This window comes from Parasteatoda tepidariorum, chromosome 5, assembly GCF_043381705.1.
Source record: "Parasteatoda tepidariorum isolate YZ-2023 chromosome 5, CAS_Ptep_4.0, whole genome shotgun sequence".
In the NCBI taxonomy this organism is placed as follows: Eukaryota; Metazoa; Arthropoda; class Arachnida; order Araneae; family Theridiidae; genus Parasteatoda; species Parasteatoda tepidariorum.
Window position 1 is genome coordinate 60,966,996 of NC_092208.1, and position 27,385 is coordinate 60,994,380.

Below are 27,385 nucleotides of genomic sequence, written 5' to 3' on the forward strand. Positions count from 1 at the left end.
TTTTTTGTCCGTTTGCTGTTGACTGACTTGCAAAATTTACTATTGGAACTGAAAGAAGATAGATTATAGATTTTTCAGCTCTTTTATCTGGTCCCACTCACAATTTTTATTTTTGATATTTGCTCGATTTCGACGTTAAACGGAGAAAATATTGATAGAAAACGGTTATTGACTATTGAAACTATATTTTTTCCTTGAAAAATGTTTTGATTATACGATTTTTGTAAGAAAAAAGTCATTTATAACGCAAAATTTATTTTCTTTACTTTTAAATAAATGATAATTTTATAGTTGTTCTTAGTTATATACAAAAATAATAAAGTTTTCCATCTTAACTAATTTAAATAAAAAAAATTCTGCATATTTTCCTATTTAATGATTTTTAAGTAAAATTGAATGCAAATAATATATTTTTCATGTGTTTTAGTTAAACAAAAATAAAATTTACAACAATCTTAAATAATTAAACATTTTTAACACTAAAATATACTTATTTTGGTAAAGTTCAATACTTGCTATAAATTAACTAATAATATTTGAATAATTATTTTAAAGCTATTTATCTACACCTGGTGTTTACAGATGATATAGAATTTCAACAAGTTATATTAATATTAACAAGTAATATGATAAAAATAAATTTTTCATAAATTGTTTATCAAATGAACTAATTTCATAGAGATCAGTTCTTGTATTTTTAACTAAAAATTTTCGATAGTTTACTCATATTTAAAAAAAAGATTATTTATAAATCATTTATAACAATCTAACTTAAAAAGATTCACTTTATACAGTTATTATTTTTTTCAAAGAAGTTCTGATTGTTGACTCATATTTAAAATACATTATTTATGAATCCTTTATACCTTCCACTAACTTTAAAAACATTATTTCTAAATTTTTTAATAGGAATGAAAAAAATAACTAACTACTATTTTGGATTTTATATTTCAATACAAGTATAATTCTGATAATCAAACAGTTATTTTTTAGCTTTTATTAGACTTTTTTTCACGATCAAATGCCAAAATATATTTTTACTTGTAATTAGAGAGTCAGGTAAAAATATATCTAAAAGGGACATCGATCTGCGTTGAAGAGTTAGGCAATTATTATTGTACTAAATAATTTCCAATTTTTTCCTTGGATTTAAAACATTACTAATAAATCGGTTAAAACTTCCATTAACTTGAAGGAAATCACTTCATGTAATTATTATAATTTTTAAAAGAAAATGATAAATTAACGGCATTCGTATGGAAAGGAAGTCTTTTGAAAACGGCGATAACCACTTACGAGCTCGTAAAAATACACTCTTCGCAACTTCTTACCTCATCAACTTCAAGTCCTTTACGTGAATCAAATGCAAACACGCAAGATTGAAAAAAAATATGAATTCCTCGCCAACGTAACATTTCAATTTAGAGAAGGAATCTTCTAGATTTGAATGAATGTATTATAAACGTTAGGGTGTGTATATGTGTGTATGCTTTCAGCTTTTGCGAATACTATGGGAACCCTAACAGGTGTCTTATATGAACCAATGCTAGAACAAATATGGAAGAGCTTTATGGATAGAAGGAATGGAAAAATCGCCAAGCTTGGCTCTTTGTATTCAGGAAACTCACACCTTCGTAAAGCTCTTTTAAGATTTTTCTAGAAGGAAGAATTAAAGTTTCTAAAAATTGTTCTTATTTGATAATATTCCATATTAATTGGCATTCTTAATTTAAATTACATATGATAATAAGTTAGAGCAATAATAAAAATGTTTGGCATTTGGTAAAAGAAAATTAATTAATATTTTTCTAAAAAAAATTATAATTAAAATGTTTGAAATGATTTAAGAATTAAGGATATTTAGATAAATGTAATTGATGGTATAATAATAATGCGCCAAATTAATATGGTATTAATATGATTGTTTTATTTTACTTTATATCCATCGTTGAACAGCCAACCCAATCCTAAGTTTACATTTATCAATGTTAAACTCCGTAGCTTTGTAACTTTGAACCTAATCCAGTAACTCCTGGAACAAACATTGAGAGAAACTAGCTTTCATGGAACACTTTTTTGATAGAACTAACCCGCATTTGAGTTACATAAAGTAAAACCTCTAAAACCACCCATGGTTAGCCCGACAGCAAGGGGAATCTACCCCATGATCCGTCTACCAAAGGGGTATTTAACATCAGCACTGTGATCGGGAGAGCCAGGTGCAGAACTCATATCGTGCCCCCATTGCTGGAATTTGAACCTGAGTCACCTCATCGGGAAGCAAGAGCTCTATTTCCTGATCCATAACGGTTCCCATTAATATCATTAAAAATAATTTCAGTAAAATTTATTTGATTCTCAGTATTCGCATAAGTGAAAATATGTTAATAATGATAGTTGTATGGTGATATGCTAGATTTTTAATTAAATTTTATTTATTAAGTGCTAATTGAATATACATATTTCTAAATTTTTACTTTACGTCATACCTAACAGTGGGAAATATAATAATAATATTTTAACATTCATGCATTAATGATAGCTTTTGAAATATAGCAGTGTTAAAAATTCCTTACCAAAACGAAGAGGTTATAGATAGCCTAAACAAGTTGTGATCAACGTAAAAACACTTACCTAAAAAAGACAAAATTTTTTTATTAAATTATAAGAGATTTTGTTTCATATCTTTTACATTATACATGGGATATATAAGATATTTCAATATGTAGATAAGGATAAAATGTTATTGCATAAATGGTAATGCATGTTAATGAATGCATAAAATGTAAACAATCATAGTTTGTTGAATGACTAAAATATAATAAAAAAATGACTCAGACAGAATAAATTAGAAAATTTTGTTGTACCTACTGGGTAAATTTTTAAAACCAAGCTTTCAAAGCGAATTACAGCCTATTAAATTTATATTCCTTTATACTTTATTGTTTTTATTACTAGTTAATGAAGAACAATTTATTTCAATTGAGTCCTTTTAATTAAATTCTATGCATAGATGAATGCACTAAAGATAATGTAAATGGAATAAATTGATTTTGATAAGATATTTTTCAATTATCCACGTTGCACAACACCATTTTTAAGACTTTAAAAAGTTTTTAGAATCCTTTAAACAATACATATAAAAAAGAATAGATAAATAAGATGGTTAAATTAGAATACAATAAGTGAAGGATTCGAATATCTTTATTATTTTTCCAATCAATGCATTGTCTTAAAAACCTTTAACTTTTTAATATAATTAGCTTTACAGAGCAAAATTTCTCTTCAATACTAAATATTCAACAAAAATATTTTATTTCATTTATGTGTTCTTATTTAGAAAGATGAATTTAAAAAAAGAGATTTTGTTTAGATTAGTGCAACAATTATAAGTTGCGTTCTATTGCTTTGTTAGTAGTTTGATTATAAGAAAACTAGTAAAACATTCGTTTACTAATAATTTAATACAAAAACTTAAAGGTAGTATATAGTAACTATAAATGTTACTAAGAAGATATTTCTTAAGTTAAACTATACTACGTAGGGCCACCATAAATTTAAAATACTAATTCTAACAGTATATATGAAGTTAAAAATAATATATTTACAAAAATATTCATCCCATTGTTGATGTGTTATTGCGAAAATGAAAGTGCAAAATTTACATGGTTTATTATTAGAAAAATCATTATTTAACACCAAAAAATAGATTTTTGTATCAAAACTTGTCACGCAATTTTAAAAGTGTTTTTAGTAAATTTATGGACAAAAATAGTAAATAAACAAGTATATCATATTTAACTTATTTATCGTAAGATACGTACATAAACTAGAGCATAAAAGAAAGCACTCCGAGAATTTCTCTCAGGCATTTTCATTGAAACTACAGAATATACACATTCTAAGGCAGAATTTTTGAGACTATAAGCTCCCTTCACCTAAACTTTTCTCTCTACATTCTTTGAAGCTATCAAATGAAAAAGAACAGACGACGACGTTTAGAAACGAAAAAAAAAAAAAAAAAAAAAAAAAAAAAAAAAAAAAAACTAGAAGTTTAGAGCATCGATATCTCTTTTCTATTTTGTGTAATACAGGGAGAAAGAGTACAATCGCAAAGTGAGGAACAAAATGTTCTTGGCGAGGATAAACATTATTTTTTCCCCTTCTTTTTCGACTTCATTTTTAGAGCGATTTTGCTTTAAAGGCTTCTTCTTTAGAGGAAAATAGATGGGTACAAGGACTGGTTCGAATCACGGTTCACAGAGTTTATGTAAGATTTTAAACCAAGTTCCTCACCACTTCGAAATTTCAATATAACCCAGTCGCGTCTAAGAGGACAAAAAGAACGCTTGTTCTACAGCAAAAGAAGTTTTATGAGGAAATTCGAACCTTCAACCTCTGTTTGTGGGATAAAACGATCGCGTATCAAAAGATAGACACCAGATTTTGAGATAAGAAGCACCAAGTTTTAGTCTTTTGGGACATGAAAAAAAGTAAGAAATAAACTATACGTAAAATAATAATAAAAAAAAAACAGATTTGGCATTGGACAGAGAATACATATTGTTTATCTTAGTTAAAGAATTAAATATACTAGTAATACTACTTTGAAAATAATGTTACAAATGAGCATGGGTGTTAATTAAAATCATAATTCTTAAAAGTCACAAAAATAATTTAACTCCATTACATTCAGAAAAACAGAACTCTCACTTTGACGATTTAGCAATCCTTGAGCAGTATTTCGCTAATTTTGAGAAACATTTAGTCACAAATCACGTAATTTCGTGACGAAATGCGAACTCTCAAATATATTGTGAAAATTATACAGGGTTTTCTCAACTCGAAACTTCATTGCAGTGGATTGTGGGAGATTGTTAACTGGTATGACGTAAATAGAATAAAGACTGGACAATTGAAAATAGTGCCGAATTCATCTGACTAGTAGCTACGAAGTTTGCCTCGAAAATGGAAGATCTCGGGTTCGAATTCCGATTCGGGAATGGGTGTAATTTATTTATCTGTCCTTGTGTTGCCCACTGTAAGGTGATAATTAGAAAAGTTAAATACGTTAAGCATTACTTTTTTGTCTCTCCTTTTTTTCTTTGAAAAATAGAGTGACGAAATATTCCTTCACTTTTGACGAACTTTGACGATAGTTATTAGAAAAGTAATTATTAGAAAGTGAGTTATTAGAAAAGTGACGACAGTCATTTTGACACTTTGATGAAATATTTGCTCGGAGCATACACCAGGAAACGGTTTCGTCAAAAAAAACAAAGTTATGTGATATTTAAGTGTCCATTTTTACAGCGTAATTCTCTTATATGAAATTAAATAAAATAATAAGAGCTAATAGCAAAAATGATGAGTTAATTTAGTGTCATTTAAAATTTATGGCTTCAAAGCAATTTTCACTTTTGATAAAGTACGAAATAATGTTACTAAAAGCTATAAATATAGCTATAGACTAACGCCCCATTTACGAACACTGAACTGAGAGTTTTTTTTGTTCAACAAAAACCATCCGTCAGTGGTATAGAAATGAAAATATATATCAAGCTCGGAGTTACGTTCAGAAAAGAAATACATTCCTACCCGACTTGTACTTTATCCGAGCAATCAGGGACATTATTCAGTGAAGGGGAAGAAATAATGCCACGGAGCGTCGGATTTGCTCGTAAATGTCCAGTATAACAGACGCTATAAAATCAATGACCGCGTCATGGTGATTACATTTTGCGGACCAACGGTCAGTGCTAAAGAATTTTGACAATCAATGGCCTTATGTGTCGTTAAATACGCCCGGCTGAAAAATAAAGGGCTCCCACAAAAATGCCTGATATCTTTTTAAATCCATTCAGACAATGTCTGAAACTGTAATTTGTTTGAAAAATCTGGGAGATGATTTGAAAATCAACAATAAAGCATTTAAGTGTTAGGAACTTTTCGCCTGAATCTTTTTTCAGCCACTAATTGGACATTGAGGAAACTTTGAAAATCAAATTAAATCGATAATTTTATTTTAAATTAAAAAAGAGTAGTGTTTTCTTGTGATATGAAATTTATAAGAAGGGACGATAAAATAAATGGATCATTAAGTCCAAATTATAGATATTTTAATACTACACTTCTTGGATTCTTTAGAAAAGTGGTTCCTAAATTGTGCTCCGCGGAACACGGGGGTTCCGTGGAAGATAGTAAGAAAGTTCCGTGGCATAGGGGCTGCCAGACTATTTTTAAAGATTTTTTTTCACCTTTTAAAACCTGTAATTTGCATTTAAATCCAAGCAATAACCCATTATTTCGATCACCTGTACAAATTATTTTAAATAAAATGCCAGTGAGAGAGAATCGGCAAATTTTGTTTAAAAATATATAATTATAAAAAAAGCCAATTATTAAAAATTGCAATAGTATTTCACATTGCACTTTACTAATCATAATAAAATAACTAAATTCGAAAGAAATATGTTTCCCCAATAAAATTTTAAACGTTTACAGCAGTTCTTTTTATTTTTCGTTTTATAACAATTTCAAATAAAACAAATTCGTAGCCAGAATAATTTTACCTCCAACACTACGAATTCACCTTTCGAACATAAAACCTAATTTAAGATTATTAATGATAAAACGATGAAAATTTCAGTCCTATTTTTAAATATAAGTGTAAAAGTTGTCTTTTAATGATTAATTCGTTCACAATTCTTTTCATTAACTATATTTCTAAAGTTGGAGTTCCGTTGGAAGAAGATTAATAATTTAGAGTTCCGTAGTCGAAAAAAATTAGGAACTGCTGCTCTAGTAAATACGTTTTTTATTATATATTTTATATGTTAAAAATATGAAAATATTAAAAATATTTTTCATCTACTTAAAAATATTAATATTTTTAATGATAAATGAATTGTGCTTTCAAACGCTTTAACTGTTTGAAAATTCATAATGAGTATTCAATGCATAAAAGTATAATTTAATGCATAATATGTGTTTTGTAATGTAATAAAAATATTGTAGGCTGTGAAACTAACATGTCCACTCGCTAAAGCATGCGAAGTGCTGTTATGGACAGAGAGTTTTGCGCAACGCTACCTGTATAACTTTAAATTTCGTCTGCACTAATTAATTAACCCCCTTATAAGATTGCGCCCTAGAACATAGAGATTCGATTAATAGAGTGAAAATTATTCAAGGTTTATTATACCGTTTATTTTTTTTTAGCACTGTTCATCCATAATAATAGTATTACCTAAGTTTTCAGTTTATTACTCAGCAATATACTAAAAACTGATCTCTTTTTTAAAAAAATAATGTGAAAGAAACATAAACATAAGAATATTTAAATTTTTTTTTTTCAAATTTGAATTTGCAAGTGGATTTATGCTTAAAATTCAAATACTATTAACTTTCAAGAAAAATATTCTTTTTTTATTTTTAAAACTACTTAATCTCTGATATATATATTCTTAAGGATTCTGTTGTTTAATCCGATTTAGAATAGAGTCATAAGAAAAGTGTCTTAAAGTGAGAGAGAATTTATTTAAACGAAAAGAGTAATTTTCCAAAAACATAATCGAAATTCGAAAAACTTATTTCCGTATCCACGACGTTTTATTCCATTAATAACATTTTTCAGAATGGCATCAGGGAGAAATATTAAGGAAGAACAGAAAAAAAAATTAATGGAATTTTCCATATTTTACTTTATTTTTTACATCGTTGAAATAATTCTTATTTCAACGTTCCTTTTTTTTATTTTATTTAAATGGAGCTACCGCCTTATCATCCAACAAATAAGCGAATCTTTGGGAAATACTTTTGCTTCTATCTTGCCGAAGTCCGAATCTGATTCATTGATGATTAATTATTTTTGTGCGGAAAATTAATCGAGACGTCGAAAAATTTCTCGCCAAATGGCAAAGTCTGGCTAACCTTAAGGTTTTCCGAGTTCACGAGTCTTTCTTTATTGCTAAGGAAAGAAGCGGTTATTTTTCTTTAAAACTTTTTTCAGTCGTCCATTTTTCTTATTACATACATCATAGTAAGCACTTTCTAATTGGATTCAAGCTATGAAAAATGAAATGATTTTTTGTTTGGTTAGTCTTTCTTCTCCTGGAGATAGTTGATGGGAGGGGCGAGGGGGGATACAAAGTTATTGAGATTTTCGAACGATGAACCGAATATTGAAATAAAGTAAATGAATCGAATTGGTTTAAATACAGAAAGCAATGAATTATATTACGTCTGTATCTTATTATGGTTAAGTTTAAATTATTTTATTAATGTGTTGAAATATGAATTAATATATTTTTATTTTATTCTTCATTAATATAAACTATCATTAAAAGAGTACGTTGTACAAAAAATAATGTTTAAGTACTTATTTTAAGTAAAAAAGTTACGCTCTTTTAATATTTGATGTAAATAAATATTAAAATCAAAGCACATTTATAGTATCAAATATTAGTGATTGGTTTAGTATTTGTTATTGCATATTTTTACAACCACTATTCATATGGTTTTTGAAAATCACAAATATTTTGGTTGAAATCAAAATTCAAAGTATATTTATATAATTTTAGGTTTTATTTAGTGACTCTCCTAGCATTTCTTGTTGCTACTTCTATTTGTAAAGGTTTTGAGCAGTCATTAACATTTAAAAAACAAAATTCATGTACATTTATAAAACTTTTTAGTGTTTGATATTGATTATTGTTTTAGTATGTATTGTGTATTGTTACCATCTGCTATTTACATGGATTCAAAAAAGCACAGATTTCGATTTTATAAAAAGAATGTTTGTTATAAATTTGAAACTACAAAATATTCAATAATTTCTATTTGTATTATAAAAAACTATATTTTGATTGAATTTGAATTTATTAAAATAAAAATTCAAAAAATTGCTTTCAAGAAATTTTTTCAGGAGAATGTAATCTAAAACAATAGTACAGACTGTATATCTTTAATATATAGAGAATTAAAATGATAGATTTGGAACATAATAAAGAATAATATACTTTTGCTAAGGCACCTTATGATATAGCTTTTTTATAACAAATATTTTAATTAAAATCATTTTTCTCGATTAAATTGAATATATTTCTTTCTAATGTTCAATATTAAGCTTCAAAAGATTTTATTTTGTTTAGCATTTAAATACACAAGAAATATTTAAAATCATTGAAACACATTTTTGCTGTTTAAATGTGTCATAAAATAGGCAAAAAAAGTAATATTATTTTTAAAGTTGATTTATATTCCACAAACATTTTGCATCAAATTCCGTACATAAAAAACCCCGAGAATACAGTTTGCAACATCTCTTCATCATAAATATTTTTCTACTTTGAATAAAGCTACATTAATCACATATTTTATTAGATTTTTTTTGTTGTTATCGCATTACGGGAGCACACTTTTTTCCGTATGTTCCTTTTCTTTGGCATGCCAGAAAATAACGCTTCCCTTACGAAGAAATCTTCTTTCAATATTTATAGTAGCATTAAATATTCTCAAGTCATTGAGTTTGTTTATTCACGTTGGCTATCTTCGCAAGAAAGAAAATTGGAATCACGCTTATAAATTCGTAGCTGAAAAAATTGTCTACTAAATTTTGCACCTTCTTTCTCTGTACTGTTTTTGCTCCCAAATTTATTCTTATTATTTCTTCTCGAAGATAAAGAACATAGCTATGTAATGAGAGAGCTTTTTCTCGTTGAAATCTATAAAAGAATTTTTCCTAATGAATGTTATTTCTTCTAGAAAAGAACTGTTATTATTATTCAAATAATATGAGGGAATAAAGTAATAATATAAGCAAATAGCAAATTCGAATGTAGATAGCTAAATTTACGAAATAGAAGATATTTAGACGTAGGATGTTAGGCAGAGGAAAAACTGAGAATATTCATTCTTTATGCATGGATTTAAAAAATAGAAAAATTGAATTAAAAAGAGAAGTCAATAATGAATTAACAAAAAAACAGTGGACAAAAATTTATTAATTATCTTAATAGAAAATTTGAATAGAAGAATAGAATATATCTATGCGCCCTCATACAAAGATGTATTAGACAAAAGTAGGGAAACTTTTTCATAAAGATTTGTCTTAAAATATTTATTTAGTATAAAAGTGTGCAAATAATAATTTTATCATGCGTACGTTTTATTACTTTTCAATTTTGAACCCAACTAAGAAAAAAAAGGCTCCGAGAAACTGTCACGGTTAGCCTGGTTTGAATGAAGCTAAAAAAGTTATCAAATGAAAAAAACTCCCACGAAATTGAAGCAGTCATATATTGCTTGATTAACAAATTCCTTTGCTTTAAAAATATACAAACTGGTATTAAAAGTCACTTTTCTTTCTAATATTTCAAGCTTTCAAAAACAGGTCGGTGATGACAGAAAAAAAAGTGTAATATAAAACGTAAATTTAAATGGAAATATAAAGGTACGGAACAAAACTAGAAAAAACAAGTAGCCGAGAGAAAAAAGATAAAACGAAAATAAGGAAAACCCCTGTAGCCGAGAGAGGAAAATCAGACCAAAATGCATTTCCACGCTCTATGGAGGGGAGGGTGAGGAATTAATGTCGCTGTTATTTTCAATATGTATATTCTTGAAGCAAATGAAGTTTTTAATCAAGTAATAAATAAAGTTATTGGAAAGTTATAGAAGTTAAAAAATGTTTGCCGAAATGTAAAAAATTAAAACCTCTCATGGTCTGTGCAATGATTGGTAAGATTCAATCATATGTTTCTTCACTTCATGATAGAACTATGATCAACAAATAACTGGGGCATTATTCAACGTAATCTACCATAGACAGGATGCGAACCTGCATCTTCTTATTAATCAGAGATTATCCATATTTAGAGGCTATTACGATTTAACAATAATAAATTAAGGTAACTTATGTTTTCATTTTATATTTATTTTAAAAATGAACCTTGTATTTTACGAATAATAATTATATAAGGTTGCTCAATTAGCATATTTTGCTATCTGTCTTTTACATCTTTGATTGGATGGAAAATAAAATTATGAAATTATGATTGCTACAAAATAAAAATAAATAAATAAAAATAAATAATTAAAAAAAAATGAATGAAAATAACTAAATGAAATAAATAAATAGAGTAATATATATTAAAGAAATAAATGAAATAACAATAGAATAAATAAAAGCTATTCATAAAGTAAATTAAAAAAAATATTAGTCTCAGCAAAGAGTTGTAAATCTCTTACTTTAAACAGATTATTTAAAAAAATATTCGCTGCTTAAAACAATAGAAAATGCAATTACATTTTAATTCTAAATAAATTACGCTTTTAAAACTTAAAACAGATTAAAAAATAAACAAAAAAATTGTTAATTTGTCAATTGCTTTGTTACTGTTGCTTATCTACAATTTTTCTTTGTAAATTGAGAAGAATAAGCAGAAACATTAACGCCACAATTATATGAAAAAAAAGAAAGAAGCCATTCGTTAAATCCTATTGCTTCTTAACTAAGTTTTCACGGCGAAAAAGAAATAAAAACAGCTACAATGAAAACGAAACTGCACATTAAATTACTCGTGAAATAAGGCGGAAAAGGATATGCAATTTTAATATTTTAAAACTAAAACCAAATAAAGAAAATAAAAACTCCCGCGAAAATCTCACGTTGCAGAATAAATTTTTTGCTTATTTATTTGTTTCATTTTCTTGGCCTGTTCTTTAAAAAGAAGGCAACAGTGCAACAAGAACATCTAGTGTTGGCAGTAATTGTGTTGCGAGCCAATGTAAAAAGACATTTGACTCTAAGATTATTAAAATTTATGATTCGAGGATAAGTGGCTTAAGACCAGTTGACTCAATGATAATAAAACGAATAGAAACCCCTCGGTCCCCATTTTTTAACTCGTACCCGTGATATTCACATTCAACGTTTGCAAATGGGTTTTTTATAAATGGGTGAGCCTAGAGAAGGTATAGGTGTGTATGGGATAAGGTGTAGGGTGATAAAAGTGAAGAAATTTTTTGGAGTGCGCAAATGTGCGGAGCACCATAAAATTGGTCCATTCCAGGAACTCTTTAGATTTTTTTCCGACATCTTTTTCGTCGAAGATATATTTTTTACTTCATTAATGGCGGATGTGTAACTCAAATCGCATCAAAAAATCAGCGAGAAGAACGTTTTCAGGGAAAAAAGAAGTTTTAAATTCTAAAATCCTTTTGCAAAGTAAGAAAGTACAGAATTCTGCTTCTAAAGCGCACTTACAGGATTTTTATTATATTTGGAAGGATGGTAATATTCTTAGAAATATTTAGTGAGTTAAGAATTTATTTGTGATAACTTCATTTAAAACTTATGAAACGCATTTAAGTTGTACGAAACTAAAAAAATGAGGTAAAATATTAAAGTTATTCGATTTGTAGACTCATAACTAACCGAAAAAATTATAAAAAGATTTCCTTCTCATATTTTCAGAACTTTAAAAGTGAAAGTGATTCAATAATTTGCAGTTATTTATGTGATTTATGTACGTCATTGAATTTAAATTTATTCAAATGAAGAGTTTTGAAGTATTGATTGTAAACGCACATGATTTATTTGAATTAAGGGGTCACAGTATCCTTGCAGCAATTTTTTAAAATAAAGGTATAATCATTCATTTTGTGGTTGCTTTACATGCTCATTTAACTTATAATCAATAATTTATCTTAAAAAATAATTAAACTGTTTAATTTTCGTGAAATTTAAAAAAAAATTGAAAAAATTAAATTTTTAAATCTTTAAAATTTTTTTATTTTAACAAATTTTCAAATTTTCGTCTTCTTAGTGCATACAATATTCATTTTAACAATTTTGTGCATTCATTATTTGTTGAAATATCAATTAGAATATTTTTTATAGATTATTTTGTAAAAAAAGTAGAAAAAAAAGATAAAAAATTGCTGTTAGGTATATATAACATGCTATAAAAATTTCAATACCTCACAAAATGCTTATTCCATGCACAGTTTAAATAAGTGTTTTATACTTAAGATAAAAAAGTTTACTTCAGAGATTTATCTTAAATACAAAAAATTCCTTAGGGATTTAATTAAGATAAAAACACAAAATTATCATCTATGAGAAAAAGCACTTTAAAGTCTGTCTGCTGAGCAAGTTTCTGTATTAGGTCAATCTAAAATCATTCATAACATTTTTGAAAATGCAGTTAGAGAGATGATTCTTTTTTTCAGTGCATTTGAAATAATTGGAAGTTTTATTATAAGCAATAAATTTCTCTCTCGATATTTTGGTCATTTCTTGGGTACTGCGACCTCTTAAGTGATGATTGTATTAAAAGGTAAGGGTGGTTATCTATAGCAAATTTGTTTGAAACAATGCACCAATTTTTACATAAAAATCTTTAACATAAAAATACTGCATTTCCCAAAATTTCAAGAAATAATAATTGAAATTATTCCATCAATAAAAAACAATTTAAATAATAATTTTGTGCGTCTGTACCACTACGATTTCTCCTTTAACGAGATTAACACTGAGGACTTGGGAAGTAATTTCTTGTCAGATAGAAATGATGGGAATTTTTTATAATCGAGTAAACTAAACGTTGTAGAGTGAAATGTTGAATTTAATCGAAACAGTGTTTCACCCTCTTTATAGGAAATGAACTAAAGGGTTCTCTTTTCCAAAGATGTTTACGTTAACGCTTTGAGTACATGCTATAATTCTTTATATATTATGACCTAACACACATTGTTGATAGCGCTCTCGATCTAGTTTATGGATAGAGAAATTTCTAGTCGTGGAGCTCTTGCAGTAGTTTAAGTGACCGGACATATAGCGTTTGCTAATCCGAATTGTTTAAAGGCATAAGAGTCAGCTTGACTTCGCCAATCATTACAGCTAATACGTAATCTAGATAAGCTGATAGAACAGTGATACAAATTAAATTCAACGAAAAAAAAACTATTATAGCGTTTTTCTCGTGCTAAAAGATTCATTTGCGATCCTTAATACCTATACTATTTTTTACTTTATTTTTGATAGAAGATTCAAAAATATACATTAAGGTCAGTCATTAGAGAGCATCCTCTTAATTAGATAACATTAAGCTTACACTTTGCTTAATACAGCATAATCAGTAAAGCTATTGCCAAAACTATTAAAAAATATTGATAGCGCTTAACTATTTTATAAATATACTAACAGACATATATAGATTATTTCAAATTTTCTATTATATCAAACGAAAAAGCAGGAGGGAAAAAAAACAAACAATCTACATTAAAATAGCGCAAAGTGCGATTTTCTTCAAACTCCCGTTTTTCCGGTCGATTACAGGCACATTAAAATTAAGCACCAGGGAAAGGCAGGTGGGTGATTTTGTGTCGAACCTACAGCGTCGTAAATGATTTATTCATGATAGTGAAAGAGAGAAGATGAAAGATGGATGATTTAAAAATCGTAAATGGGAAGAAGAAATAACCGGTTAGAGGATTGGAAGAAAATAATATTCTTTCATTGGACGGAGCAATTATCATTTAAAAATGTATGAGTTATAAAACTGAGACGGAGTCCTTTCAATAATGCCGGAGCCAAGCGTTTTAGAAATTAAATGATTATTTGAAATAATGAAGCTCATTTAGTTTTGTATACGTTCCACTTTAAATTTAAATTATAAAGCAAATGGATTTTTACTAAGTAAAATATGAATACATTAAGTGACAAGGTTTTTGTCTGAAATTAGCAATGTTTATTTAAAGGAGGTCTCTGAGGAAATTAAAAATTCTTTAAGTAATTAAATTTTAAGAAGTATGAATAATTTGCAGATGTCCCGAATTGTTTGAAGTTTCAGTCTTCCAATAGAGGAGCGCAAAACAGTGTTTTTAAGAAAAAGGCTTAATTAGCGTTGGGTCGAAATATTATGAAAACTTATTTTGGAAGCTGCTTTCATTTCGTACATACAATGGCTGAGAACTGAATCCCATTTATTTTGTGTATTCAAATTTTAGACATTATAAAATTTTAAAAACTCGTGACCTCATTTTGTCTTTGAAAAAAATATTTTCTCGTTGCGTTAATATAGAAATTTTCACAAATTTCAGTGTAGGGCATCGCTTTATGGTGTTAGGGCATCGAAAATAGCATCAGTTTATGGTGATATCAAATATATCCTTTGCTGTTATCAGATATTAAGAATGTCCCTTTTGTTATGCGATATTCTTAGTTGTGTAATTAAAAAAAATATCCTGCTTTAAAATGAAATATCCAAATTATCCTTCTTTGTTGTTCGATATGAAATCAAATAAATCTTTCCCTTTCGTGTTATACCAAAATCATACTTCCTTGTTGTGCGGAATCAAAAATGCCTTTCTTTTATGGGTGATACCAAATATATACTATTGTACGATATTAATTAAGAAATGTGATGTTATAAATATTCCTTCTTGTTATGCGATATTACGTTGTGTACTTTAAAAAAGTACTCCTATATGCTTTGTTGTGTACTTTAAAAATACCCTGCTTTAACATGAAATATACAAAATATCTTACTTCTCTATGCTCTTTAAAATTGAAAATATCCTTCCTTTTCGTGTGATACCAAAATCATACTTCCTTGTTGAGCGGAATCAAAAATGCCCTTCTTTTTGATGGGTGATAGCAAATATATACCCTTCCTCGTTGTATGATATTAAGAAATGTGATATTATAAATATTGCTTGTTGTTATGTGATATTATGTTGTGTACTTTAAAAAATACCCCTATATTCTTTGTTGTGTAATAAAAAAATACCCTGCTTTAACATGAACTATCCAAAATATCTTACTTCTCTATGCTCTTTAAAATTGAAAATATCCTTGTTTTTCGTGTGGTACCAAAAACGTTTTTCCTTGCGTGAAATCAAAAATGTCCTTCTTTGATGTGTGATACCAAATATATCCTTTCTTGTTGTGTGATATTAATGAGAAAATAAAACAGTTACACAAAACAGTTTAACAAAAGGTTTGTTATAGTTTACCAAGTTGAAAACTAGGGAACTTATTGCTACTTAACATTACAGATAACGTACTCTACAATTATGTAATATTAAAAATAAATTCATAATTCTTTAAATTTTTGTGTATCACGTCATAGTTGAAATTGTGAAACGATTTAATACACGTATTTGCAGATACATTTTCAGATAAATCATTAATTTATAAAAAAAAATGTATTACAGAAATTTGAATTTTTATACATTAAACAACATTTTTCTCAACTTAAAATTATATTCTATCCTTTTAAAATTTATTACACGAAGAAACAAATTTCAGTAAAATTACCGATCTGTAATGACATTCCTGGTAAAAAAAACATTATTCTTAAGAAGAAGAATGTATCAGGGTTCTATTTTATGTTGAGATGGATATATCAGGTGAGGTTGGAGTTTTGTATTAGTATGGTGGGCCAGTTGAAGATAGTAATGAAAACAGAAGATGATGAATATTAACAGTTGAACTGGATCATATTTAATAAAAAGCTTTTATTTAGTAGTATATTTGCAGAGCTCGAGTTACAAAATATCGTTCATAAGAATTTCAGTTTAATAAGTTTTGCATAGTAATATTAAAATAGGTCAGGCCATGGGAGACAAATCCCCCACAAGCTGCCTAATCAAAAGCCAAATTAAAAAGTATATGTAATTTGTTCTCGAATGACACAGATGCATGGGTAGGAGATCCAAAATTGGCGATCTATTAAAATATTACATAGCCAAAACAAAGCCAACCAGCCTATCAATATGGGTTAAAAAGAATACCTTGGCGATCACGAGTCGCCAACAAATTTATGAGAATTATTGCAACCATGCAACAGAAACATTTAGCCGTTGGTAATTTAGAATATAAAGTTATATAAATAGATTTTTGTTTTCGATTAAAGGCGACAGTGAATATATAAGTCTGCATTAGTAATGAAATAAAAAAAAGTATCCGTTACATTGATCTATAAGAGAAGGAATAAATATTTTATGTTTGTTTTAAAAAGATTAAGTTTGTGATTTATTTTAAATATAATTCTATCAATAAAAAATCAGCTTAAGTAATGAAAGATATTTTAAAAGATAGAAAATAAATATGTGTATGCCAATTGTGGCATCACAATTCTTGTTAATAAAACTTAAATATAGGCTATTTGCGCCATTCATTTGGCAATTTTTCCGCTGATACAGTCACTGTTTACCGGAAACTCTGTTTTTCAAATAGTTCTTTCTACCACACATTTAGTAAAATATAATGCAGAACTGAAAATGAAGTTTAACTGAAAATTTTATTTTTATGCCATGCTCTAAGGTATCATGATAAAACAACCAATTTTTACCAAATTCACTAAATTTGATCGCATGTTACAAAACAATATTTTACTGTTAATTTTATTACCTAGATTTTTTTGTGTTCCCTTAGAACCAGATACACAGTAAATTTACCATATTTTGGTAATTTTGACAATACTTTTTTTTTCTCAGAGTACAAAACACTTTTGAACAAAAAAAAATAAATACTTAAAGTTTTTCTTTGTATTATGCCATAAATTTACACGACTTTTATAATTTCCTTCAAACTTATGTCGCATATAAAACCACTTTTGACTCAACAATTATACAACGCATATTTATGAGTACGATAAAAAAATTGTTAATTTACCACAACTTACTATTATCTTAAAAAAAATTGCACCAATTGCAATGTAAAGAAATCGCATTATTTTAGAGTTCTTTTATAAAATGCTTGACACAAAGTATCTCAATCTAAATGACTTTGTTTTCAAAAAAAATATCTCTTGAATTACTTTTGAAAGAAGTATTCCGATTGATCCCAGAGAAAACCAAACTTTTCTGAGTATCATGTTCTGAAATAACTAAATTATCATTGCTCCATTTATATCAAATCTCAAAATGCACTAAAGACCATTCTTAATGAAGTCATGGCTAGAACTTGAGTTCATTTAACATTTCCCATTAATATCAAATCCTAGTACAGTTATCAGAAAGAATACAGTTAGTGTGTAAGAGTAACACATAATTAACAAGCGCTTGTTTTTTTTAGCATCGCATTTTAAACAGAAGAACGTTTGTTTTAGGTAATGGACTCTTTCTTTATCAATGAAAAGAAGTTAGCTGAAGTGAGGGAGCGCCATTTTGATTTGTTACACCAGTTAGTACACGACTTTTACGCATTTGTTATGATTTAAGATGGCGTGGCCAAGCATTACAAAGCAGCTAATGTCAGCACATTTCCCTCTTAATTTCACTTGAATTGCATGTCGTATGAGCATTTTCTTTTGCGATTATCAGGGAACAGAGATTCTAATGCACGACTATACTTTGCCAAGTAAATTCATAATAGTATTCATTATCATTTTTTTTTTAAATTTGAGGAGCATATTTATGATGGTGATATTTTAAGCTTAATTATTCACTTTATAAAGAAGTTCATAATTTCATGGGTAGGCTTTTAAATTAAAAGAGAAAAAACTCCAGAAAAAATTCTTCATTAAAAGATTCCGAATTTTTTTTAGATGGAATTAAGATTAGTTAAGTATGAGTTAATGCTGCTTAAAAAACAAAGAAATAGAATAGTACGCAGTATGGTTAAAAACGTTTGATTAGTAGCATTTATGTAAAGTTTGATCAGTCATACTTTTATTATACATTAAAGGCAGGGTCTTTACCATCGAACTTTTAAAATTAAAAGTAAAATACATTAGTTTAACATCTTAGAACTTTAATTTTCCTGATGTATATTTTTTACTAAAGAACATAAAAATTAAAATAGTGATTCACAAAATTTCTGTTGAACGGCAGTTAAAAAATAGAGCCAACAGCTCAAAATTATCAACGAAGTAGAATTTTTAATGATCTTCATTTAAGGTATGTTTTTACTAGTTCATTAGATTGTAATTTAAATTTAACATTTTTTATAAACAAAAAAAATGAAGTTGAAAAAAAAAACGATTTCACTTAATGGGCGATTTGTATGTTTATTTTTTATGTAATCTGCTCTGCGATGTTCACAAATTGCCTAATGTGCCCAAATTATTTTAATGTCATATTAGGCACATACACATATTTTCAAAATGATTTGTGATTAATATTTTAATTATATGCTTGTGCCACGCAACTCGTCATTGCTTTACGCCAAGAGTTTGTTCTTTGGAAACTCAGAAATTTTAGAACAAAAGAAAATATTGATTGACAACGATAAGTTTCAGAAATGTTTAAACATATTAGTTCCAAATCTATCCAAACATCGTGCTTAATTATAACAAGAAAAATTATCAGTTGTTGATGGCTAGCAGTTTGAATGACTAAATTTGGTACATATGTATTTAAGAGTAGGTTTTGAATTCCTTTATAGTATTTGGAAAAGGAGTTCCTAACAAAGAATTTCTTTATAAACCGGATGTATTTAAGGGGTACTCAACTATATATAAATAGTTCCAGGACCCATCCAAGTTCGGCACGCGCTTAAAGACAAAAGGAAATACCATTTATCCTTCCATATTTCTTGGGACTGGTGTTTTCTAAGATATTTTGAAAAAAGAAGAGTTTATTGTAGTACGGTCCAAACATCTGGTCTAAAGATGTTTAGGCTTTATGTTCAAAATACGTAAAAGCTATACTTTTTTTTGGCAACAGCGGGGTTTATTCATAGAGACACAAAATTCGAGAAGGAAATCCCCCACAATCAAGCATGACAAGAACTCTAATCATAATTTAGAATTTTGAGGCTCGAGTAGGGAAGCTTTGTTTATGGACGTAAATGAGCCTTCTGTTGGCAAACCTTAAAATCCTAACAGAAAGATGGTTGATTTGTTGAGAATATAAAGAAAACTCTGAGATCGTGTTTATAAAGTAAACGATGGCATTGCTGAAGATTTTTTCTTTTTCATTCGTGGTTGAGTAAGCGTTGAAATATTTCAGAGAAAAATTCATTCATGATTTCGTAACGATGACGTGATACTGTTATTAGTATTCTCGAATTTCCACATTTGTGGATTTCACTCATTATTTTGATTGTAGAAAAGCAACGAGCATTCTTAAATTGCTTATTTTTCAAAAATATCTTATTTTAAGCAAACATAATTCTTGTGGATTAGATTCATCATTTTGTTTGTAGAAAAGCTAAAAGAATTCTCAAATTACTTATTTTTCAAAAATATCTTATTTTAGCAAATTAAGAAAAAAAATAACTTATCTGTTATTTTTTTCTGTCAAATTCGCATAGTGTAATATTATTGTAAAATAGCAATTTTAATATTTTCGAAAAATGTTTTTTTAGAAAAAATAATTTGTAAAAAAAAATTTTTTTTTGCTAAGACATCAAATTACTTTTTAGATATTTTTATTCTGACATTATTTTAAGTTTTAACCACTGTTTGAATTTTAGATAACATTGTTCTTAGTTCATTTATTTACTCATTTTTACATAAATTATGGATATTATAAACTTTTTGAAAATAATTTTGCTCTAAAAAATTAATAAAAAAGATTATCCACTTACTATATCTTTTACGGGTTTATAAGACATTTTCAATATAGGTGTGGAATAATTATTTGAGGTATTTTTCCCGAAAATAATTAGATTTTTTTTAGTAAAAAATATCACATCTAGAGATGGAATGTTTTAAACGTTAATTAAATAAACGTGCATTACTAAGAACAATTTCTTTTGAATAACATCTTCTTTAATATCAACCCACCAGTTTTGATGTTTAACAATAAAAATTTAAACAGTAATAAGGTATTTTTATGATTTTTTCTTTATCACTAAACTAAGTTGAAGTCTTTTTACACAATTTATTTGAAAATTAGTTTAATATTAAAAAAAAAATTGGATTTTCTTAAAAATAAATTCTTGGTATTGTCAGTATTTATTATATAGTCTTCCTTTTATTGAGCAAATAAGCGCTTAAGCAAATCAGACTTTTATTTGGGGTTCAATAATTATTAAAATATAAAATATAATAGAAGACCACATGAAAAATAGATTTATGCATTCATGCGAATAAAATAAAATTCCTTCAATATTACGATTAAAAATATGTACTTAAAAATATTTAAGGGTAAAAGATTACTGATTCTTGTGCAATATAGCAGCTTAAATCTATTTATATCATTAAAAGTAATATTGATTTTAAGAGAGTATATAATATAGTGTTATATTCATAAGTATTTTTTTAAAAAAAAAAGTCAATAAATTTGGTTTCTCTTTAATAAAGATAAGAAAGCACTTGTTTATTTACATTAAAACATTTTTAGAGAAAAAAAACGTCTTGATTATATGTTATTTTTAATGCTGCAAATACTAGTTACATAACAGCATGGGCTTAAATTAATTTTTCACAATTAGTTAAAAAGAGTTCTGAACTTTAAACATTTCAAAATATTTAATTATATTTAAGGAGAACCTAGTAAATATAGCTTATAATACTTACGAAAAAAAATTATAAAATTTCTTATTACAATAAAGAGGTAATTCAAAAACAAATCTAAATCCAAATAATAACGGCTGCTCTATTTTCTTAAACTCCGATATAAACAGAGCTTTCAAATATTTCAATCAAAAATATTCGTTTCATTTATGCAGCTTGCTTTATTGTCCGAACTAATTTCCACACTCTCATACCCAAAGATACATTCAAATAAATTAGCACACTCACCAAAACTATTTGTTATCCCATCTGCATTATGATAAAAGACCGAGTCACAATAATACCACATCCACGAGACAAAGATCCATCCTTTCATCACGAGGCTATTCCCTTTAGAGTATAAATGGTAGATACAGTTACGCGTTCATAAACAGAATATTATCCAGAACTATAACACAAAACTTGCACCTCTGAAACAAAGGTTTACATAAACCGCACATGTTATGGGACTCGTCCAAAATTGCGCATCACAACAATCATCCAGGTTAAACTATGCAAATCAAGGGGTGATAAATTGCTGCAATTTGTTGAACCCTGATGGTTAACCTAGTTGCTGGTGGAAGGCTTTTAAAACGAAGGGAGCGATTAGAGATGGTACAAGACCGCGTGATTGTTCTGAGAACATTCAGAAGTCTGCTTCCTTTTTCGTTTTGGAAGAAAATGTTCTGATAGGGGGAGGTCCCAGCGAAAGTGCTGTCTCGCGCTTGGCACAATTCGTCTCTGGAATGAGGGATGGTCTTTAGTTAGAGGAGAAAAAAGTTCTTCGAAGTGTTCGATCCAGAATGAAAACGTATTTTAAAGACAACGGAAAAGTATTAATTTTGAGAGCATTTTGAGGAACTATAGCAGTTAAAAATGTTTTATTAATTATGATTATTCAATGAAATCTAATATTATAATGAAATTAATTATTTTAATATAATTAATATTGGTGCAATATTAGTATGGTAGGGGTATTTGATATTAATTTTCATAAAAAGTTTAGAACTTTTATTTTTTTAAAAAAAGTCATAATATTTGAAAACTGTAAGTTTTAAGTTAAATTATTTTGAAAAAAAAATTATGCTCTTATAAAATAAATGATAAAATCTGATAAAATCTTTCAACATGTTAAACAAGACCTTACAAATTTCATTTGTTCTTAATTTTTTCAAAAGTATTTTGACTTTAAAAAAGTCTTTCAAATACTTTTTTTAAAAAATTAATATTGATTCTTCCTTAAATATTTTACAAACTTAAGAGATTTGCTTAAAATTATTTATTTGAATAATATTATATATTTCATTTCAGAGGGAAAATCCCTGTAATAAAATTTCATTTTCCTTCGCTTAATTTAATTATTATAATAAAAAATTTGCAAGTATTCCTTATTTAACCTATCTTTTCACACAGAAAAATACTACAAAAAAGTTTTAAAAGATAAAAAGAAAATTTATAAAAAGAAACGAATTTGCTAATTCAAATATATACTTAAAATAAAAGATGCCAACAAAAATGGAAAAATTGAAAGTTTTTTCCATTTCATTTATTATAAGTTAGTAGTACATATTCTTCTAATAACACAAATTATATTTAATAACAAATATTTATCATTCAAATATTAGTTATATTTTAGAAGCAAATATTTACCATTAGAATACAAGCTATTGTTATATTATAAGCCTCACTGAAACAAATGGTTTTTATCGTATAGATTACTTTGTTTTTAAATACTATTTATACAGACTTATAATGTAAATTTAATAAGTGTGATGAAAAACTGTTATAATCTGTTTTTCATTTTCATAATCCGTATCATGTTTAAATGTTTGCATAACATTTTTTAATTAATCAATTATACAATTTAGTAAGGAACTAAGATGTTTTCGATCTTAGCTCCTTCAATGGAAAGACTAAATATTTATGTAAGAAATTTTTTTTTATTTTATTAATAACATGTTGCTAAAGTTATATTTAATTTCTCATAATTAAACAATATGCCACATAATAATTACTGTGATATTTATTTTAATCACTCTAAAATTAAAAATGTGCTGCGAAATTTATTTATATGGTAGCATTTGCCTGAATTTAACCATTTTAACTTTTGAAACAAACATTTTTGTTCAAAATGGGTTTTTGGCACAACAAACGCAATTAGATTTTGAAAAATATACTTCGGCATGAATGATTTTTTTGAAATGTATTATTTTTATTTTAGTTATTTAAAGCTTACATATTTATTTAAAATTCATACAAATGCATAAAGGTAAAAATTCTGGCAAATTTTCTGTATATATATATATATAAATATATATATTTGCATNTATATATATATATATAACGAAAAACAACAACAACATAATTCTGGTTATTAAAACCAAAATGCATGGTATTTACATCATTCACTTGGTAGTTTTTCTATTCATATGGTAACGGTTAAGCAGAAATTATTTTTTCAAAATTATAATTATTTTACCCTATCATTTAATTGAAAATATAAATCTGAAAGGTAAATTTAAATAAACGTCAAAGAAACGTTAAAGTAAATTAAGTAAATTCAAATGAAACTTAAATGTATCATAATAAAATTATCAAACTTTACCTTATTTATTGAATTTAATCACATATTCTAAGACCATATTTTATTATTAATTTCACCTAAATAATTACCGAAGCGCACGGTAAAAATTACCGAAATTTTCTAGTTCTCACAGAGCTTGAAACAAGGTAAATTTTACCATATTCTGGTAGTTTTGAACATGCTTTCCCCTCTTGCATTTTCAGAGTGTGTTAAGTATAAGGCTTGTGCAAATTTTTCTAAATTTTATTTATTTTTCTATAAAAATTACAAGTTATTCATTTTAGCTTCTGTGTAAACAAATTACACTTAAAAAATTATTTTTTTATTTTAATGTGTCTGCTTGTTGGTTAATAGCCACTTTACTTTTGTAGTCCAATCTAACCTTTTAAGGTTTGGTGACTTCTGTTTCAAAGAAAATCTCATTCGACGTTAATTATGTATGAATTAAGCCGTTAAAAATTTTATTCTAAGTTTCAAACACTGATAAAATAATGTAATTTCATTTTAAAATAAAGCGAATTTCGTAAATTTATGAACTTGAACAAATTCTATGTGTTAAGATACTTCGATAAGATTCTATATGTTAAGTATGATAAGATACTTCGAATCCACTCATTCTATATTGTTGAAAAATAATGCGTGCGTACTAGGAAATGAAAATATGTCTTGCAATTATTCGATATTGTTGTAAAATAATGCACACGTACCAAAATAATCTCTTGCATTAATTTGATATTGTTGAAAAATAATTTGTACGTACTAGGAAATGAAAACATCTCTAACATTAAATCGATATTGTTGGAAAACAATGCGTGCGCACTAGGAGATGAAAACATCTCTTGCATTATTCAATTATTGTTGAAAAATAATGCGTGCGCACTAGGAGATGAAAACATCTCTTGCATTATTCAATTATTGTTGAAAAATAATGTATGGTTACTAGGAAGTGAGAACATCTCTTGCATTAATTCGATATTATTAAAAAAAATAATAAAAACATTCGCAAGGGTTTCTGGCTTCTGTTGCGCATGCTTTTTGTATTCAGTAGAAAAACAAATAACCTTTTCATTCAGTCTCAAATTACGTTCCCTTTGCCATAATAGCTTCGAACCTCACATGTGGTGCACTCACGTGACATCCGCTCTTCCAATCCCCATCTAGTAAGTATTAATAAAACGTACAAAAAAAAATAGATAATACCCATGTTGTTTACAAAGGAAAAAAACCAAGAAGCAATTTTTCCATAGCCGCAACTCTTCATGTTTATCCATAAACACCGAACTTCCAATTTATTTGTTCATTTGCTTATAACACAAAGGTGTCTTTCAGTCAGTTGCTGCGTGATGTTCGGTTCGTATTAAGTTCGAAAAAAACTATTCGAATTCTAAAGTGTGGTTGCAATATGTACCACTAATTGACTTTTGAGAAGGAGAATAATTTGTCCTTCAAGAAGTTATGATTTTTTAATGCAGTGGTTTCTGGACGATATCGTGGAAAAAAAGAACTGAAATGAAATGAAATGAATAAGTGTAATGTGTAGTATTAGAGACGCGAAAAGCCTTGCAATTAAGCTTTCATTTGCATACGATTTTTTAAAAAAAATCTAAAGCGCGGTGCATTGGAAAATTGCACCTAATTATTTAATGAAACATAAAATAATGCAAATTATTTAATATTTATTCCTTAAATAACATGCAAGTCACGCATGCCTGTTTACAACTTTTTGCTTCAATGAAAAATATGGATCTTAATTGCTAAACTTGTTTGTGTACTCGTGTTAGAGTAATATTATACCTCAATAAAAAATTAAGAGCCTTAAAAAAATTTTTTTTATGCAAGAAAGTAAAATGCTATGTTTGTAACCTTAGATAGAGATTAAAACTGGAATATTCAGTATTTATTATTATCTAATTTAAATAAAAGTAATTTAAAGAACAAAATTTCGGTGTATCGTTGCAATCAGTTTTGGTGTTGAAGTAAACTAAACTTTTTTACAGTCCATATAGTCACATGTTTAGCTTGCTTTTTCACTGCTATAGTTATATTTGTTAATTTGTTTGTTTACCGACAGTGCATAATTTTTTGCTCATTAGAGTCAATTTGTGATTTCGTTGCAAACACTATTTGTTAAAAAAACGAGCACTTTCTTAATAATATGTTTGCCCTAAATCTCTCAAATAATTGTAACTTTGTCAATTTTATATATTTTTTGCACGATGATTACAGTCTTGTTCTTAATGGATATAGTTTATCTCAGCATCAAAAATGCTGGCAACTATGAACCAAAATATTTTTTATAGTGTAAGAACCTGATCATTGTTTTAATCAATATATATTTCTCGTGCTTCATAAAACAATCAAAAATACGACGGATAATTTAGAGAAATCGCCATTAAAGAGGTTCTCAAATAGTTCTTTAACATTTATTTTGAAGAAAAAATTGCATAAAAATTGAAAAGTTTTTATTTTGTTTTAAAAATTTTTATCTCTTATTTTGATGGTTTTTCTTAATTTTTTTTATACTCTATGTTTCTTCACTTACGCATAAAAAAATTAAAAAAAGATTCCCTTAGTAATAGCTACTTTAAATTCTTCAACGAGGATTGTTATATTCAAATGAACCCTTTGTTATTTTTCAAAATAGCAAAAGGTTATTTTTATGCTTTATAATAAGTAAATTAAAATATCGTGAAAAAAAGACAATAAACCAGTTTAAAAGAGGATATCCAAATAACGAAAGGTTAATTTTATGCTCTTTATGGGTAAATGAAAAATAAATTTTAATTTACACCGTGCAGGAAAAAACAAAAAAAATTATCACATTAAAAGTAATATTTAAATGGCATAATTGGTGTTTTTTCTATGCAGGTAGATTTAAATTTATTTAATACAGACGAGTTTTCAAAATTAAATTTACACTTAATCAAAAATATTCGTGCAAGCATAGTATTTTCTAAATAATCTTAAATTCGACAAAACTGCATTTTTTATATTTGAATTCAATAAACAAAAGAACAATTGGTTCGAATTTAGAAGAAAAAATACCTTTTCAGTTCCTATTCGCCAAGCCATTTTTGCTTAGAATAAAGTAGAACAAAAACTATGATAATCAGAAAAGGGAGGAAGAGAAATTGTGATTTTTCCGGAAAAGCAAAGCTTCAGAAAACTTAACAGGAGCAAAATAGGAGTTAAAACCTTTGTCTTCAAACAAAGCTAACATTTTGGTGTATAATTCGAGCCGGGCTTTCTTTTTTAAAACGTGTTTAAAAAGCAACGGTTTTGAATTTGCTTTTGTTGAAGAATTCATATTTCATATTTTCTTTCTTTTCTTTCATATGTACGTACA

General features: G+C 27.2%; 1 protein-coding gene across 8 annotated transcripts in view; it reads right to left on the bottom strand.

Moving 5' to 3' along the window:
• LOC107440397 (irregular chiasm C-roughest protein) overlaps positions 1–27,385 on the bottom strand; it is a 437,750-nt gene that overhangs the window by 113,857 nt on the left and 296,508 nt on the right. The window contains exon 1 of one of the 8 annotated variants that reach the window (XM_016053307.3): positions 21,705–22,203. The exons of 6 other annotated variants lie outside the window; for them this stretch is intronic. In XM_016053307.3, coding sequence (XP_015908793.1) covers positions 21,705–21,792 — 88 coding nt within the window. In that variant the 5' untranslated portion in view covers positions 21,793–22,203. Of the gene's footprint in view, positions 1–21,704; positions 22,204–27,385 lie in introns of those variants that run through there. One more of the 8 variants, XM_043046459.2, reaches the window with a different exon arrangement.